The sequence below is a fragment of the Beta vulgaris genome, chromosome 6 (assembly GCF_026745355.1).
Source record: "Beta vulgaris subsp. vulgaris cultivar EL10 chromosome 6, EL10.2, whole genome shotgun sequence".
In the NCBI taxonomy this organism is placed as follows: Eukaryota; Viridiplantae; Streptophyta; class Magnoliopsida; order Caryophyllales; family Amaranthaceae; genus Beta; species Beta vulgaris.
Genome location: NC_079207.1, coordinates 65,914,964 through 65,930,708, shown reverse-complemented (window position 1 = coordinate 65,930,708; position 15,745 = coordinate 65,914,964). Strand labels below are relative to the sequence as shown.

The following is a 15,745-nucleotide window of genomic DNA, read 5'->3' as shown; positions in this document are numbered from 1 at the left end:
TTCATCCAAAGTCATGCTTGCAGTCGCAGAGCATGGAACTAATAATATAAAAAGAACTTTCTAATTCACATACAACAAATGAAAAATGATTATGAACATTAAAGTTGGTATAATTATAACTAACACTAATATTTTACAAGCTAAAGGTACTGATTAAGTGCCGTCATTCTCATTGCTTTTTGTATAGTTTAATCCCTTGAATCAATTTGTTAAAATACATAAATTCAGGGAAGTCATTGGCCTTGCTACGCACACGTAAACTTACCAGTAAAACCAATACTGGGACCACGTATAAAAGCATGATTCCAACAGACCAATATGCTTATCTGAAAAGACGATTAAACAGTATAAATTTAGCAAATGACTTAACTGGAGAAAAGCTTACTTTGATCATAAACTAATACTTTCAGTTCAACAATATAATCTATAATCCTATCCAAACACTCTTTCTAATCAACAAACCTGTCCTTCCCTTTTCCCTTTCCGGGTTTTAATAATCTAAAGCATCAGGGTTTCATGACAATTGACATATATGCATTCAATTCTACTGTTCTAAGCTTCAGAAAGGTCGCCTAAAAAAGAGCTTCAGAAAGGTAGTTAAAATAATCAATTGAAACCGACAAGGAACAAAAGCTATTACAAACTCTCACAAAGACACAGTTTGATTTTTTTTCTATGAATCTCAAGCAAAGAGAGTGAAATTATTAAGCCTGAAGTACACACACATGAGAGTAATGTTGAACTCTGTGAAGTCTCATTCATCTGACAGGCCTTTGCCCCGGATCGTTTTCGGTTTGGGGTGTGAGGACTTGGGCAAAAACCCACCACATGTGAACTTGAATGGTCAAACTTTTACGGCCCGTTTAGTAGTCGTTAATAAATTGCGGTAATGGGAATGAATTTTAAGTGTAATTTTATTAGGGAAGCACCCTTAAAATCTCCATGGGGATTTTTCTCTATGGGCAAGCAATCTCACCCCTAAACTTGTGTTTTTGTCTATAAGGGAAAGCAATTTTCATTATTACTTATTACCACCTACTCCCTCCGTTTCCTAAAGATCTTCCCACTTACTGTTCCTACAGATACCAAGGAAAATCAAGTTGTGTGGGACATGGTGTGAGTAAAATAGGAGAGAGAAAGGGGTTAAGATAAATAAACAAATAAAAAGGGGTTAAAGTAGGAAAGAGAAAGGGAGTAAAATTGAATTAATAATGTAATGGTGGACCATATGATAGTGACATGAAAGGGTAAATAGGGAAATTTGTTTTGCCAAATAAGGAATAAAGCAAAAGAGGGAAGATCTTTTGGAAACACCCTTAAACGGAAAGAGGGAAGATCTTTAGGAAACGGAGGGAGTATAAGGTGGTATTGGATGGGAATGAAAATTCAAGAAGGAAAGTGGACACTTTAGGATAAATTAGCATTACCATGGGAATGGACAATGATATTTTTTGCAAATTTACACACAAATTGATTCCCATTACAACCATTTATGACCAACTGCCAAACAGGCCGCTAAGTCTTTAACCCCACCATGTTTTGGATGCACAGATCTCCACCATTTAAATTGTGTCCTTAATCAATGTCAAAAACCCAAACACAGGACAGCAACATATGCGAACAAAAGAGGGAACGGCAAGCAAACAGACAGTACAAACAGCAAGTGTATGAAAAGGGGACTAAATAAATCAATAATAAGGTCAAGTAATCCTCTTCAGCCTGTTGATCAAGTCTTCTGAAACGACCCCAAAAAGAGTAGGTAAGAAAAAGGAAATGACCCTCTTGAGCAAACTCCTACATTTCTTGGAAAATGATTTAGAATTTAGGTTTACATCATAAGAGTTAATACTAAGAACTCAAGCCATTTTGCAAGCTAGCCAACCAAACTGCTGCTCAATATACTGGCCAACAGATATGCTTGAAGGACAGCATTCTGCAAAATATTGAGTAAGCTAGTAAATACTTCCATGGTCATTTGGCTACTCCAAGGGAATTAAGAATTACCAAGTAGAAGCAATGATGATTAAAATAAATGTTAGGAAATAAATCTGTCCTAACATTAAAGATTATCTCCTATGTAAAACTGGGAATAATCGAGCTTCAGAGCTAGATGTATTCCATTCGGAAGTGCTATTACTACTACTAACAAAGCTGAAGATTCACCAATCTTGAATGATGAAGCTCCAAGGAGCTTACTCTTCTGCTCTTATAGGGAACAAACCGTGATGAAGGAAGAATGCCTTGTAAATGAGGCAGAGCACAAAGCATCTAATTTATCCAAACAATTTGGTTATCATGTTCTACTAACATATGCATAGCTTTGCATAAAATGTTTTAAGACAACCCAAAATGGTAAAATGGGTAATGTCAGCTTGTGTTCAATAGACATTTCTATATAAGGAACTAAGGAAGCCTGTATTGTTGCGAAACTCATATTTGAGTAAATGAATATTTGGTTAGCTAGTCTTTGAAATACCATCGAAGGTACTAATATCTTTATCTATAAGAAGGTGGCTTAAGCCTTCAATTCTTTGGCGGTGAGACATGTAGGATATATATCTTAGAAATGTTTGGGCAAGTCTTTAATTTCTTAAGTGATGATACTTCTATCATCACTTAGAAACCAAAGACTTACCATCTTAAAGACTTACAATATTGACACCTTTTTTTTGACATAAACACACATATTTTGATAGGTTCACATGTTTACCCCCCCCCCCCCAAATTCTTCTCCGCATAAACATATCGGTAATAGATTCAAACCTAATATATGTTGTGCCATCAAATGTTTTTTGTGATAAGATCATATGTTTGTCCTTCCTCTAAATTCGATTTTACAAAGTGATACTTGCCCTCTCGGTAGATCTAAACGCAATTTGATCTTCGATAATTAACTCAGTGGCAAACTGCTATCATTAAGTTCCAAGGAGGTAGGATCTTTTTGCTGCCTAAAGATTTTGCTGCCTAAAGATGAGGCTTCTCATTAGTCCAGACAAGATGTAGGCATAATTACGCATCTAATTATGAAGATGCAGGCATCAACTGTACATGGATTCAGACCAAATGTCGATAATCATGTGTACTTGAACAATATTGGCTGTATTTCATATGGAAGCGATTTCAGTTTCCAATGTACACATGGTCATAGCAATACATTTTCTTGATCTTCATCATCTATGAGTGACACTCCTATGTTTTTCCTTGGTGCTAAATTCTTAGTTCTCAAGTAGATCAAAAGTTCTATACTAACATACAGAAGTTTGCTCTTATTTTCTTGAGAATTTATTGCCTAATAGCCAAACATTCTCAAACTGAGAACAAAATAGCATAAATCAACCATCATCGACTCATTGACAATATGGTGATGACTCACATTATTTTGAAACTATAAAAAAGACTCCACATGCTGAAACAGAAACTGTATAGATGTTGGTAATATAATATCCATGCTAGCATGAGACTAGTATAAGGTGATAGAGCCACAGAACCAAAAGGAACATATATATGCACACATAAATGCACTATGTCACTGGGTTCGACGACTCTGTAATAAACTTTCCATGTTATTGATGCTAAATGGGAGTGAAAAGTGTCTACATCCTTGTCGAAGTGTTGAGGATCAAAATCGGGTACTTGGAGAGTCCAAGCAGCGTAGTCAAACGCACACAAGACTACGAGGCTAACCATTCAAGTACTAATGTCCAAACGCCAAAGTGATCATATCTATAGTTTTTCAATATTATGTAGTTTGAAATATAAGGCCAAAAGCCCACAAGTCCACAGCACTACACAGTCATACTCATACCTGAAGAGGAAAGCAACAACAACAATCCACCTTGACGCCATAGATCATACAGAGGGATTGGCCTGCAAAAGAAGAAATGCAGAAGCACCTATTAAATGGGGAAAATGCAATGGGAAATAGATATCCCTAGGATCTGTTACTTTTTCCGTACTCAACTCGGCAACTAACCTTTCTAAACTATTGAAAAGAAAAACAAGAAGATGAAAAAAAATAAAGGAAAAAAAACCTAAGCAAAAACTGTAATGGCAACGATATAGCACCAACTTAAACCACAACATGAGAAAACTTTCCTCAATTCGGAAACAAAATTCACATATTTATATATTAAATGTCCAACATTATTCACTTGTCATCCAAAATACAATTGACTATTTCACCTTAATGCTATTAAAAGAGAATTACTAACACATAGGTTCTTATTTCTCACAATATAGCCCAACTAGATTTCTCTCCCTTTCTCATTCTTAAGTCTTGTCAAGTAGTGTAAAAAGCAATCAGATACTTGTATATACAGATAGAATTGGATACTTTTAGATCTCAAAGAATTTCAATAATAGCAAAAAAATAGAAATCATCCTTGCATAGTTGCCCTAGATCATGCTAGTGGGAATACTTGTTCCTAGATGCCTTTAATATTTGACTTATCCCTGTAGTAACAGTATCTTAGTTTAGATATTCATCCAAATTATTAATTTTTTGGTTACTTGATTCATATTCTAGATTAGATATAAAATGATTGATCCATTATTCCTTGTGGTTTAAACCCCGACTTACCTACTACATTATTAGGAGGATAATAAGGTTTATTTTTGATAATCTTGCAATGGCCTTATCAAAATGATATTGACAGATATAACTCCTAAGTTCGCGTTTATAATGATAATAATTATCAATATATTTTGGGGAAAAGGAGAGGTGAATGTCTAGTTTTGGACCCTGATATTAGGAATGGTTAAGACTTTAGAATATAATGCTAGGAACAAAATACTGATACAAGGGACAGAAAAAGAAGGTATTAGATAAAACTAGTATCAACAATGGGCAAAAGAAGATCTGCACTAGTCGATATAATTTGTGTCAGCATTAACATCCCGAAACTAGAAAAAGTATGAAACTCTGACGTCTAATTGAACTAAGCTGTGTTGTATGGATTAGAATAAATGAAGGTGAGAAAATTTGACTTCTCCATTTATAAAGTTAAGACTTGCAACCTCTTGAGTGAAGTCTCCCGAGATTCTGGGTGGGGTGAGAGTATAAACCAAATAGCTTCAATTTCTTTAGGGATATTGAAGCATACACATATTCCATAAGCTTTACTTGTTCAAGAGCTTAATATTTCTTCCGGTTAATTTCTTTTATATCAAAATAAGTAGTTACTTCGTAAATATTTCACTTTATGTTCTATGGAACTCCTGAAAAGAAAAAACAGACAAAAAGTCAACACTTAAAGCCTTAAAAGCACTCAGGCAACTGCAAATTGGAGGTTTTAGCCCTGAATTTGGTATTAGCCACATATGGTCACCATCAATCCTCAACAGGCATGTTAAAGCACATCAAAATGAAACGAAAGCATTGTTTTATAGATGAGATTTGGAATTTCCTGTAATGAACGCACCCAAACCACCCCTCAGGTTCGTGTATGCTAGGCGCCAAAAGAAATGAATGGAGAATTCTAGAAGATTATGGTTGAAGCAGCTAGCAATGATTGGCAGCCTCAGCTATTTTGTCCTTAGAATTACATCAACTGGTTTGTCTTTTACTTAGAATAAATCTGTTGGGGAAAAGATCTTCCTAGGGCAAGCTTTAGGAGTCAGTCTATAAAGAGAGAGAAAGAATTGTAGAAAGGTATCCAGAAATTAATTGAGTGATTGTAATCTTGGGAGGAACCCAGCTCCTCGAAGGCTGTTGAATTTAGTGACAATAGACCAACTGATTCCATTGTTTTCCTAAAAGTTTAGATTTTTACTGCTTTTCTCCCATCCCCAAGTTGATTCATTAGAACTTGGTATCTGAGCCGATTTATGGGAACTTCAATGGCACCCCCATCCAACACACAAAGAGTCGAAACTATAGAGCAAAAACTTGTTGCCATTAAGGAGACGCTAGGGGTTGAACACCCTCCATGGCAACCAAGAGCAAGTGAGGAGATCTCCCTCCTAGCTAACACTTTTGCTAAGCAACAAGGAAAGTTCAGAGAGGAGATTCTTTCCACTCTGGCCTACATTCCGAGGAATGAGGAAGAAGAAGAGGTGCGAGAACCCCATGGGTTCGAAAGCAGATTCACCACTGAAGACTCAGGAGAAATAGGAGAGCGGAATTGGAGGTACATAAAGCTTGACATGCTCCTCTTTGATGGTACCAGCCCGACGGGTGAATCCTTCAAGCAAAGAGGTATTTTGATTTTTAACGGGTAGAGAGGATGAGAAGTTAAAGGCAGTCGTGGTGTCGGTCAAAGAAGACGCGCTGGCTGGTACCAATAGGAGCATCGCTGGAACCGATGCGCCGCTAGGACGAGCTGAAAACGCTGCTACTCAGGCACTTTAGACCCACTCACAAGGGGTCCCTCCATGAACAATGATTGACCTTGGAGCAAGAAGGGACGGTGATGAAGTATAAAAGAAAGTTCATTGAATATGCTACTCCTTTATAGGTCAGTTCATTAAAGGTTTAAAAAGTGATGTAAAGGCCGAGGTCCATTTAATGGGCCCGATCAATGTTGATGAAGCCATGGATCTAGTCCGAAAGGTTGAGGTGAAGATAAATTGTAGAAGTGGAACCAGGTCCACTTACGGGCCATACCCAAAATACTTATGCATCCCCCACAACCTGAAACCCCACTTAAACTACACCACCCCTATCTCAGGCCATAGCCACAAAAATATCACTTACCCAGTAAGCCGAACCTACGAAACCAACCATTTGTCCGACGACTAGCCAACCAGGGGACCCGATAAAATGGGTTATGCATTAGGTGTGATGACAAGTGGTCCCAAGGGCACCGCTGCCAGAAGGAGTGCAGCATCATTATTATGGATGGAGAGAAGATGAGAGCGCGGAGGAGGTTGAGGAACTGGAGGTCGGAAGGGGGATCAGCGCTGAAATAACCATTGTCGAGTTATCACTAAACTCGATAGTGGGTTTAACTAGATCAAGGACCATGAAACTTGTAAGGCTCATTGATGGAAATAAGGTGGTGGTTATAGTGGACCCGGGGCCACCCACAATTTTATTTCCCTTTGAGTAAAGAAGTTAGGACTCTCCACGGAAGGAAACACCAGTTTTGGTGTCTCTTTGGGCACCGGCGCTACGATGCGTGGAAAAGGGGAGTGCAAGGGAGTGATACTAGAAACTACTAGAAATTCAGGCAAGAGGGTTTCTTACCCTTGGATCTTGGCAACTCAAATGTAATTTTGGGGGTTCAATGGCTCGAAAAATTAGGGAGTGTGACTACCAATTGGAAGTCAGAGGTGATGAAGTTTAAGTTTAACCTTGGGAGAAAATAAGTGACTTTACAAAGCGATCCTTCCTTCGACCAAATTCGTGTTTCATTAAAGGCTGTGTTTCGAGCCTTGAGGGAAAAAAGGGCAAGGAATATTGGTGGAGATTAACCAGATGGAGGGAGAAAAGGGGAAAGAAAATGAGTATGGCAGGCAGGATACCATACCCAACAACCTACAACCTCTCATCCACTCCTACCAACATGTTTTTATCATGCCTACGGACCTTCCCCTAACTAGAGGCAAGGAGCACAACATACTTTTGAAAAAGGGAAGTAACACGGTCTCCATAAGGCCTTACCGATACTCGCAAGTACAAAATGATGAAATTGAAAAGTTATTGTGAAACATGCTTACCGCCGGAATCATTCAGCCATCAACAAGCCCGTTCTCAAGCCCAGTTCTTCTTGTGAAAAAGAAGGATGGATCTTGCTTTTGCGTCGATTACCGAGCATAAAACAAAGAAATTGTACCCGATAAATATTCGATTCCGGTGATAGATGAGCTGCTGATGAGTTGTATTGTTCGGTGATTTTCTCTAAATTGGACTTGAAATCCGATTATCACCAAATACGAGTAAGGAGGGAGGATATTCATAAAACCATCTTTTGTACCCATGAAGTGCATTACGAGTTCTTAGTAATGCTTTTCGGCCTAACCAACGCATCGCCTACCTTCCAATCTCTTATGAATAAAGTGTTTCCCACACTCATCGCCTAGCACAATGATTGGCAGCCAAACCACCCCCCAGGTTCATGTATGCTAGGTGCCAAAAAAAATGAATGGAGAATTCTAGAAGATTCTGGAGGAAGGAGCTGGCAATGATTGGCAGCCTCAGCTATTTTGTCCTTAGCATTACATCAGCTGGTTTTGTCTTTTACTTAGAATAAATCTGTTGGGCAAAAGATCTTCCTAGGGAAAGCTTTAAGAGTCAGTCTAAAAATAGAGAGAGAATTGTAGAAAGGTAGCCATAAATTAATTGAGTGATTGTAATCTTGGGAGGAACCCAGCTCCTTGGGATTTAGTGACAATAGACCAACTGATTCTCTCCATTGTTTTCCTAAAAGTTCTGATCTTTACTGCTTTTCCCCCATCCCCAAGTTGATTCATTACATTTCCTAGGAAACCATACCTGATCTTGTAATAGAAACAATATATATATATAGGTTTTCAATATTGAAACTGGAATACCTTTGATTGCAGAATCTTTTGGCTATCATTAAAGTATTGATTCGGATGATTAATTCCAGAATCGCAAGACGAACTGTGGACAGCTTCAAATGTTAAGGTGCAAGCCAACTGCAAATGAGATTACCATATATCATATAATATACCCCGTGTAACTGATAGGATACAGATGCGCACATTACAAATAATGTGTAATCCCTTACCTGGTAGTGTCTGTTTCGGACTTTGTCCATCACATCAGTCATTGCCCGACTGCTCACTCCCATATTACAAAGAGCAGCTCTAAGGTTGTCCTCACTAAAAAAGAAATTAGCACTCATATGAGGATAAATTACATGTCAAATGCAAATAGGCTAAATATTTCATTCTCAATAGCAACATGTATACCCTTCTACAGTTACCAGTTTACCCACATCTTGCATAAACATTTTTTGCACGTTTCCAGATATGCGATGCAAGAAAATATGATGCAGTACACTTTAGACACCAGGTCAAAATTTACAAATAAAATAAGAAATGAAGGACCCTGTTTCTAGATCCACTTCTTCGGAACAGCTACAAATGATTCATCACATGCGACTTACCATGACTAACCACCTAGAGACATGAATTAAATCTCTGCAAAAGTCCTAGCTATTTAGACATTATTGGTCAATTCATACTTTTATTAGTGGAGTGATCTTACCTGAAATGTCGATAAGGACAGCCATGGTGATCTCCAACACCAGGAGTAGATGAGATGACCTTTTGACAAGAATAAGCTGTATAATCCTGCAAACACAAAATTCAAGAAATCAATGACAGTATTGTAAATGAGAACCATACCTCTCAGGCCAAATGTACATATAAATTCCATACCACTCTCTTGCCTTCTTTTCCATAGCTGTGGCGTATGCTGTAAGCGTATTCTTTATCAAATCTCTCAGGACCAACCTAGCAAAGACAGATCATAACCAATCATCATCAGACAGAAAATGCAGCCAAAATTCATACACAGCATTAGCATATAAAGGAAATGAAAGGATATACTGCCATGGCATATTGTCTTTCCACAGAGGTAGTAATTCTGATAAAAGACTACATGCAATTGCAATATTAATCATTCAGTAACTTAAAGAAGAATATGGTAGACGTTCAGTTAAAAATGCACGATACTTCAATTGCAACTGCATATGAAGAGTGTCGTGTGCCTACAATACTTATTCCTCAATCCATTTTCTATCAGAGGCATGTTCTTCTACAAATAACCTATCATTTAAGGTTCATACTTGTGAAAAAACTTTATGATCCGACGTCCCAAAGTAATTATGTCGAAGCTATTAGTTTTATAAATTGCCAATATTACATAGGGGAGTCAAAATTCCAGAGAAGCATTTTCAGCTTTAACTAAAATACTATATGCATCTCCAACAGATTCTGAAACGAAGAGTTGCGTAAATTGAATTTATTACCTTCTTGGAGAACTCAGATTTCCAAAATGCAAGAGCATCGTCCAAAGTTAATCCTACACCCTGTAAAAAGGCAAATGAACATTAGAAGTGTCACATTACAAACACATATGCAGTGGACAAATTAATAAAAGTGTGTTGAGCATTATCGTCAACACTATGTGTATCTTATGTAAGCAAGAAATTCGAAAACCTATGTCCACTATTACCAACATAGTATGTCAAACTTCTAATAGTTGCTCCACATAAATGCATAAGAAACCAAGTGGATAAAGCATCCCTCAACTAAAAATTCTTAACTTGTTCCATAGATTTAGAATTTACATCACTTAATGCGTCTAGATTAGGAAATTCAGAGAAGAGGGAGGGGGAGGAATAGTGGGGAGATCTATTTACAGTTATTATAACCATATAGGGATCCATTGTCCTTTTCCTTTTAATAAACTAAAACCTTCCACAATTAAAAAGATATGGAAGCATGCTCCTTCCCTCAGCTGACCTCCATTTCCCTTCCCTGTCTCTCCCTCCTCTACCTTACCCTTTACGAACCAAACACACTATAAGAATTAAGAACAAGGAAATGAATAGGGTAGAATTCTTCATGCTGCTGCCTGACATCCTGACATCGAAATCAGGCGTAGAAAAAGGTATTGGAATAATGAAAAGTGATTTGATTATTGTTCATGGAGAAAAACTGTAGAAAGAAACATGTCAAAAACTACGCTTACGGCTTACCTTAAGAAATAGACCTAACTGCATCCTGCCTCCGTATTTGAGGTGATGGTCTTCCCGTAGCTGCCCAAGGATAGAGCATACAAGTGGATATTGTCATATAAGAGCACAACGTAGATAGATATATCTGACAAGGATGCATATATAAGTGCAGTATTACTCCGACACCTTCGTGTCGTGTCCGAGGACACTTTACTTGGATACTTCAATTTAAACTAAAAACTTGACTTTCCTACAAAATAGCCGAGTCGGACACTTGGACACCCGTATCCGAGTAGACACTCAATCCGTGTCTGAGTAACATAGTATAAGTGCATTGCATGCATAGATTAATGCTAGTATAACTAACAAGGCAAACAATCAATTTTCCCACCTTATCAAATAGGTGGCGCATGCAGAGTGGAAATGAACTATTTGCTACTCGATCAAGGTCTTTCAATGAGATCTCTGCAAACTCCTTTTGCTGGACAAGAAATAAGACACTCAAATTTTGATTACAAAAGGCTAGATAGGTTCACTATTTCAGCTAAAAAAGATAAGGTACCTCAGAATAATCAGGGCCCAGGTAACTTGTGCTGAGAGCTTCAACAATCTGCAGAAAAGAGCAATAAGCACAAAGTTTTCTAGGTTACAGAATACAGACTCAAGTTTTATACGTGCATAGTCCGCTACTCACCGGAGTCAACCTGTCCTTCTCCTTGTCACTGATCATAAAGGTCCATTTTCTGTTGTAAAAATAACAGGAATTAATGAGTAAAATCAGTATTGTGCTACCTCATTTCTTATTGTAGTTAGATTCTGGGAAGGTACAGAATACAAAAGGTTAGAAACACGAAGGGAGGCAGAGTCCAAAGATCGTTTAAAACAGTAATTAGAAAATAAAGCTCTTTTTGTGCTGTTATCTACTTCTCTCTTACTCGAAATCTTCATCTCCCCTAAGTACCCATATGCGTTACTCAACACCCCTACAATGATAACGCTTGACCCTTTGGACCAAAAATATGCATATTCTAGAAATTTTTCACAAAATGAACGATTCTGACACCTGGACAAACACATGTGTCCTTCACTAGTAGCTTACTCTCAGAAACATAACTGCTGGCCAGTTCACTTTGTAATTTTATTTTTGTGGACAGCAGCAAGCCTAATCAAGTCCTACCACTTACAAATTAGAATACCAACCGTTCTGGTCAATAATGTCCAAAATATTAATCACTGATACTCTCAGTCAGAACCCAGATGTGTCTTTCAGAAAATCTATTGTCAGCTACTGGTATAGCAAGGAAGCTTAATCCACCAGAAACAAAGTTCAACAGTTATTGGAGCTTATGTACTGGTGGATAATGTAAAATTCCCCAACCACGAAGGATGTTCCTGTCAAAGGTCATCTCCATTCTCCACTATCTATATATTCCAATCTTGAATCTGAAAATAGGTTGACGAGAGCCCCAGAGACCAAAGTCTTTTAGAGTGGATAACAACATAAAATACATAATAAAAATAACATTTGAAAATGCAAAACATAGATAACAAAGTTGTTCACCATAATGAGAAACATTAAGCTTTCAAGAATAGATCCGCTAGTAATACAATCTAGTGATTTAGTACGGGTTACTATTCAGTAGACCATAAAATACTTGCAACATATAAAGCAAGCAGTCCAATATCCTTCCTACTTTTGGTCATCTCTTGTTTAGACGATACACAAACACAGCTAACAGAATGCAATAAAGGAAAAGTTCAAAGACCATAATGGACCAACTAACCTATTTGTCAGTATTAGAGCTTTTGATAAATTGCTGCGAAATTGCGTGACAACGAGAGAAATAACCTACAAAACAGATACTGATCAGCTCTACTAGAATAGACTAGCTTAAATCATATCTCAAGAAAGAAAAATGAAACAAAAAACAACCAGCTAACACCACTATTTTTCACCTGATTCATAGCAACATAGGCATGCCCTTTATGGATGTAAACTCTGCGTCCAGCAACAAGTTCAGGAACTTCTTCAAATGGCACCTTCATTCAGCATAATAATTAGCACCGAGCACATGAGATGTCATTTGATATTTCACAAAATTTTCTATCATTTAGTATGCATGTTTGACAAGGACCAGATGAAAGACACAAGTGGCAGAGCCAAGAGAAGAATGGCCTAAACCGTGTATCCTCTTGACCAGATACCATGTATTACATTTCCGTTAGTAAAATAGACAGTAAAAAATATCCCTTTACTAGGAAAACATGCTTCTAGGAGAAGGAAGATCACACAGATTGAGAGCATTTAGCTAACCTTGTAGAATATGACATCAGCTGCAAAACAAACGACAAAAAGATAATTAGATTGCGTTACAAAATAAACATGCAACACTAGGAATATGATTAGAGGGGTAAGGAAAGAAAAACAGCATTGCATACAACACTTTCTGTTAAACAAGTGAGCAGCCCAACCTCTAGTAAATAGATTCAAACATAAAACAATCTTTACATATGAAACAACTAATATAGCATCAAAATGCATCTAATACTCGATAAACTTACCACTGGTCAAAGGATGCCCAATAGATCTTGCAACTTGTGATAGCTTCTCCTTCACACTCTAGTTTAACATTACAATTAGGAATCAGTCCTAGCATCTTAAGGAAAACACGACTGTAGATAATACCAAAACTTATGTAGGCCATTTTTTGTCAGAAAAAAAATAGCGCTCAACTAAATAAAAATCACCTCAAATTCGGCATTGCTGACAACTTTGTAAGGAAGATTAAACTCAGCTAGTAGAGCCCTCTAGAAACAAAAGTTTTCAGAAAAACATGATCATATAGCTAGTAATTACAAAACACAGCTAATAGCTTCAAGTTCAGCTACAAAATACTTCTTCATATATACCTGACTTTCTAAGCTCTCCAGCTTGTATCGATACCGGAAAAGAGTTGTTTCCATGGACAAGAACCATTTTCTCAATTCCTCCCTGAATTAACCAAATATATGATAAGAAAATCATCAAAATAACAAGATAATATACCAAGAGTACGTGATTAACATTAAAAATAGCGTATACATGAACTTTAAAGGAAGTATTACGTCCTGCAATAAACAAGGCGGAGAACAAAGTGAGAGATGATGTCCTTGTTCATAACCTCCGAAGCCTGAGAGTGTCTCATGTGTGTTTTCAATAAATCGCTCACCTAATCAGTCAAAATTACTCCGAAATTAAACCTAATATCAATAAATAGAGGTAATAATCAACGAAACTTCAACACCGAATTAGATTGAACTATGTAGCTAAAATTAACAAAAGGTTTACCAATTTTTCGATTTCATCAGGCTTCTTTCCTCGAGAAAGTCCATCGGAAATTCCCTTGAGTACTATAGTTCCAATTCAAACAAAAAAAAATACGGATTGATAATCGATTAGCAGCAATTTGAAAAAACTCTAGGTTTTCGAAGTTTATAGTACAATTGACGGCGTGAATATGAACAATTCATTGTAAAATAAAGAAATGAAAGAATCAACGAAAGTGAAGAGAGAGAAACCTCGGAGACGATCAATGGCGAAGAGTTCGAAATCTTCAAGACGAACTTCCAATTGAGGAGGAGAGCGATATAGCGGGAGAGTAGAAACGACAGCGATATCGTCGGAAGAAGATTTTTTCTGAGATCTCAGAATTTCCATTTTCTCCGGCTCTTTCTCTCTCTATCTCTTTCTCTTTCTCTCTCTAATGTGGTGTGAAGTAGAAGATGGAAACTGAGGGTTTGGCGCCAGAGTGTTGGTGTCAAAAGAGTGGAAGTGGTAGAAATGGCGGGAAAGAATTTTGGAGCACGCTAGTTATAAGCCATTATATGATTATGATCCTGGCCCAAACAAGGCAGCCTGATGTTTAGGCAATTCTTTTGAGTCCGGATCCTCTAGAGTTATTAGAGAACTCTAGAGGTAGAGTTAGTGTAATCTTATCCCTCCATCTAAATCTATTCATCTCAGCTGTCCATTAAAAAAAAATAAAAATGATACCCAATCTATTTGATTTCTCTCTCCTACGGTCCTACCCCTTACTCTACTGTTTCTTTCTCTTCAACCCATCTCCCTCATTTCTCTCTCCTACCCCTTTACTGTTTCTTTCTCTTCAACCCATCTCCCTCATTTCTTCTAAACCACCAAATTCAACCTAGAATTTGTGATTTTTAAAAAAATTTCTCTCTAATGCTTCAAACATTACTTCCACAACTGAACTTCTCAACTCCTCTCATTTTCTCTCTCCTCCTACCTTCTTCACCTCTTCCATGGCTTCCTGTTAAGATAATATTTAGGAGATATTGTATATATCTTTAGATTTCCTAAATTGTGTTAATATCTTTTATTTCCTATACTTATCTTTTAGGATTAGGAATATGATGTACTATATATATACGTTTTGAGGTGAATGAGAAGGTTACGCTGTTGAGTTTATTTTATCATGGTATCAAGAGCCTAGGTTTAGGGTTAAACAAAATCTGAAATTTTTATTCCTGCGCCATGACAAAAGACGCAGCCAAAGACGAAGCCAAGGCTGTTGCGAGTGTTGCGAGTGGATCGGTTGATCCTGAATATTATCTTGGTTCCAGTGATCATCCTGGAATTGTGATCACTCCAATCAAGTTGAAAGGAGCCGTAAATTATGATGAATGGGCCAAAGCGGTTCGACGTTCTTTAATTGCCAAATGGAAGTTTGGGTTTGTTGATGGTTCTATTCAGGAACCCAGCACCGAGAGTATGCAGAAACATTGGGTTGCGGTGCACTCTATGTTGGTATCTTGGATCACCAACACGCTTGAGGATAGTCTGCGTTCCACCGTCGAGGACTTCGATATTGCGAGTGAGTTGTGGACTCACTTGAGGCAGCGTTATTGCGTGGTGAGTGGCACCCGAATTTGTCAACTCAAACATTCTCTTGGGCTGTGTAATCAAGAGGCGACCGAATCCGTGACGGAGTATTTTAGTCGGTTGTCTAAAATTTGGAAGGAGTTGGTGCAGTATTGTCGAGTGCCGAAGTGTTCATGTGGTGCTTGCAAATGTAACATTGCCCAACAGGTTG

General features: G+C 37.6%; 1 protein-coding gene across 1 annotated transcript; it reads right to left on the bottom strand.

Annotated features, from left to right (window-relative positions):
- LOC104897536 (probable DNA primase large subunit) lies at positions 1 to 14,755 on the bottom strand. Its single transcript, XM_010684422.4, has 20 exons — positions 14,211 to 14,755; positions 13,981 to 14,042; positions 13,758 to 13,861; positions 13,563 to 13,644; positions 13,401 to 13,460; positions 13,215 to 13,272; positions 12,967 to 12,986; positions 12,609 to 12,692; positions 12,437 to 12,501; positions 11,347 to 11,395; positions 11,215 to 11,262; positions 11,044 to 11,133; positions 10,674 to 10,733; positions 9,942 to 10,001; positions 9,349 to 9,423; positions 9,176 to 9,261; positions 8,694 to 8,787; positions 8,494 to 8,601; positions 3,806 to 3,867; positions 1 to 326 (listed from the first exon to the last, which is right to left on the bottom strand). Exons 1-19 carry the CDS (start codon positions 14,347 to 14,349, stop codon positions 3,850 to 3,852), a joined length of 1,362 nt encoding a protein of 453 aa, XP_010682724.1. The 5' UTR covers positions 14,350 to 14,755; the 3' UTR covers positions 1 to 326; positions 3,806 to 3,849.
- Positions 14,756 to 15,745: the final 990 nt, after the last annotated feature.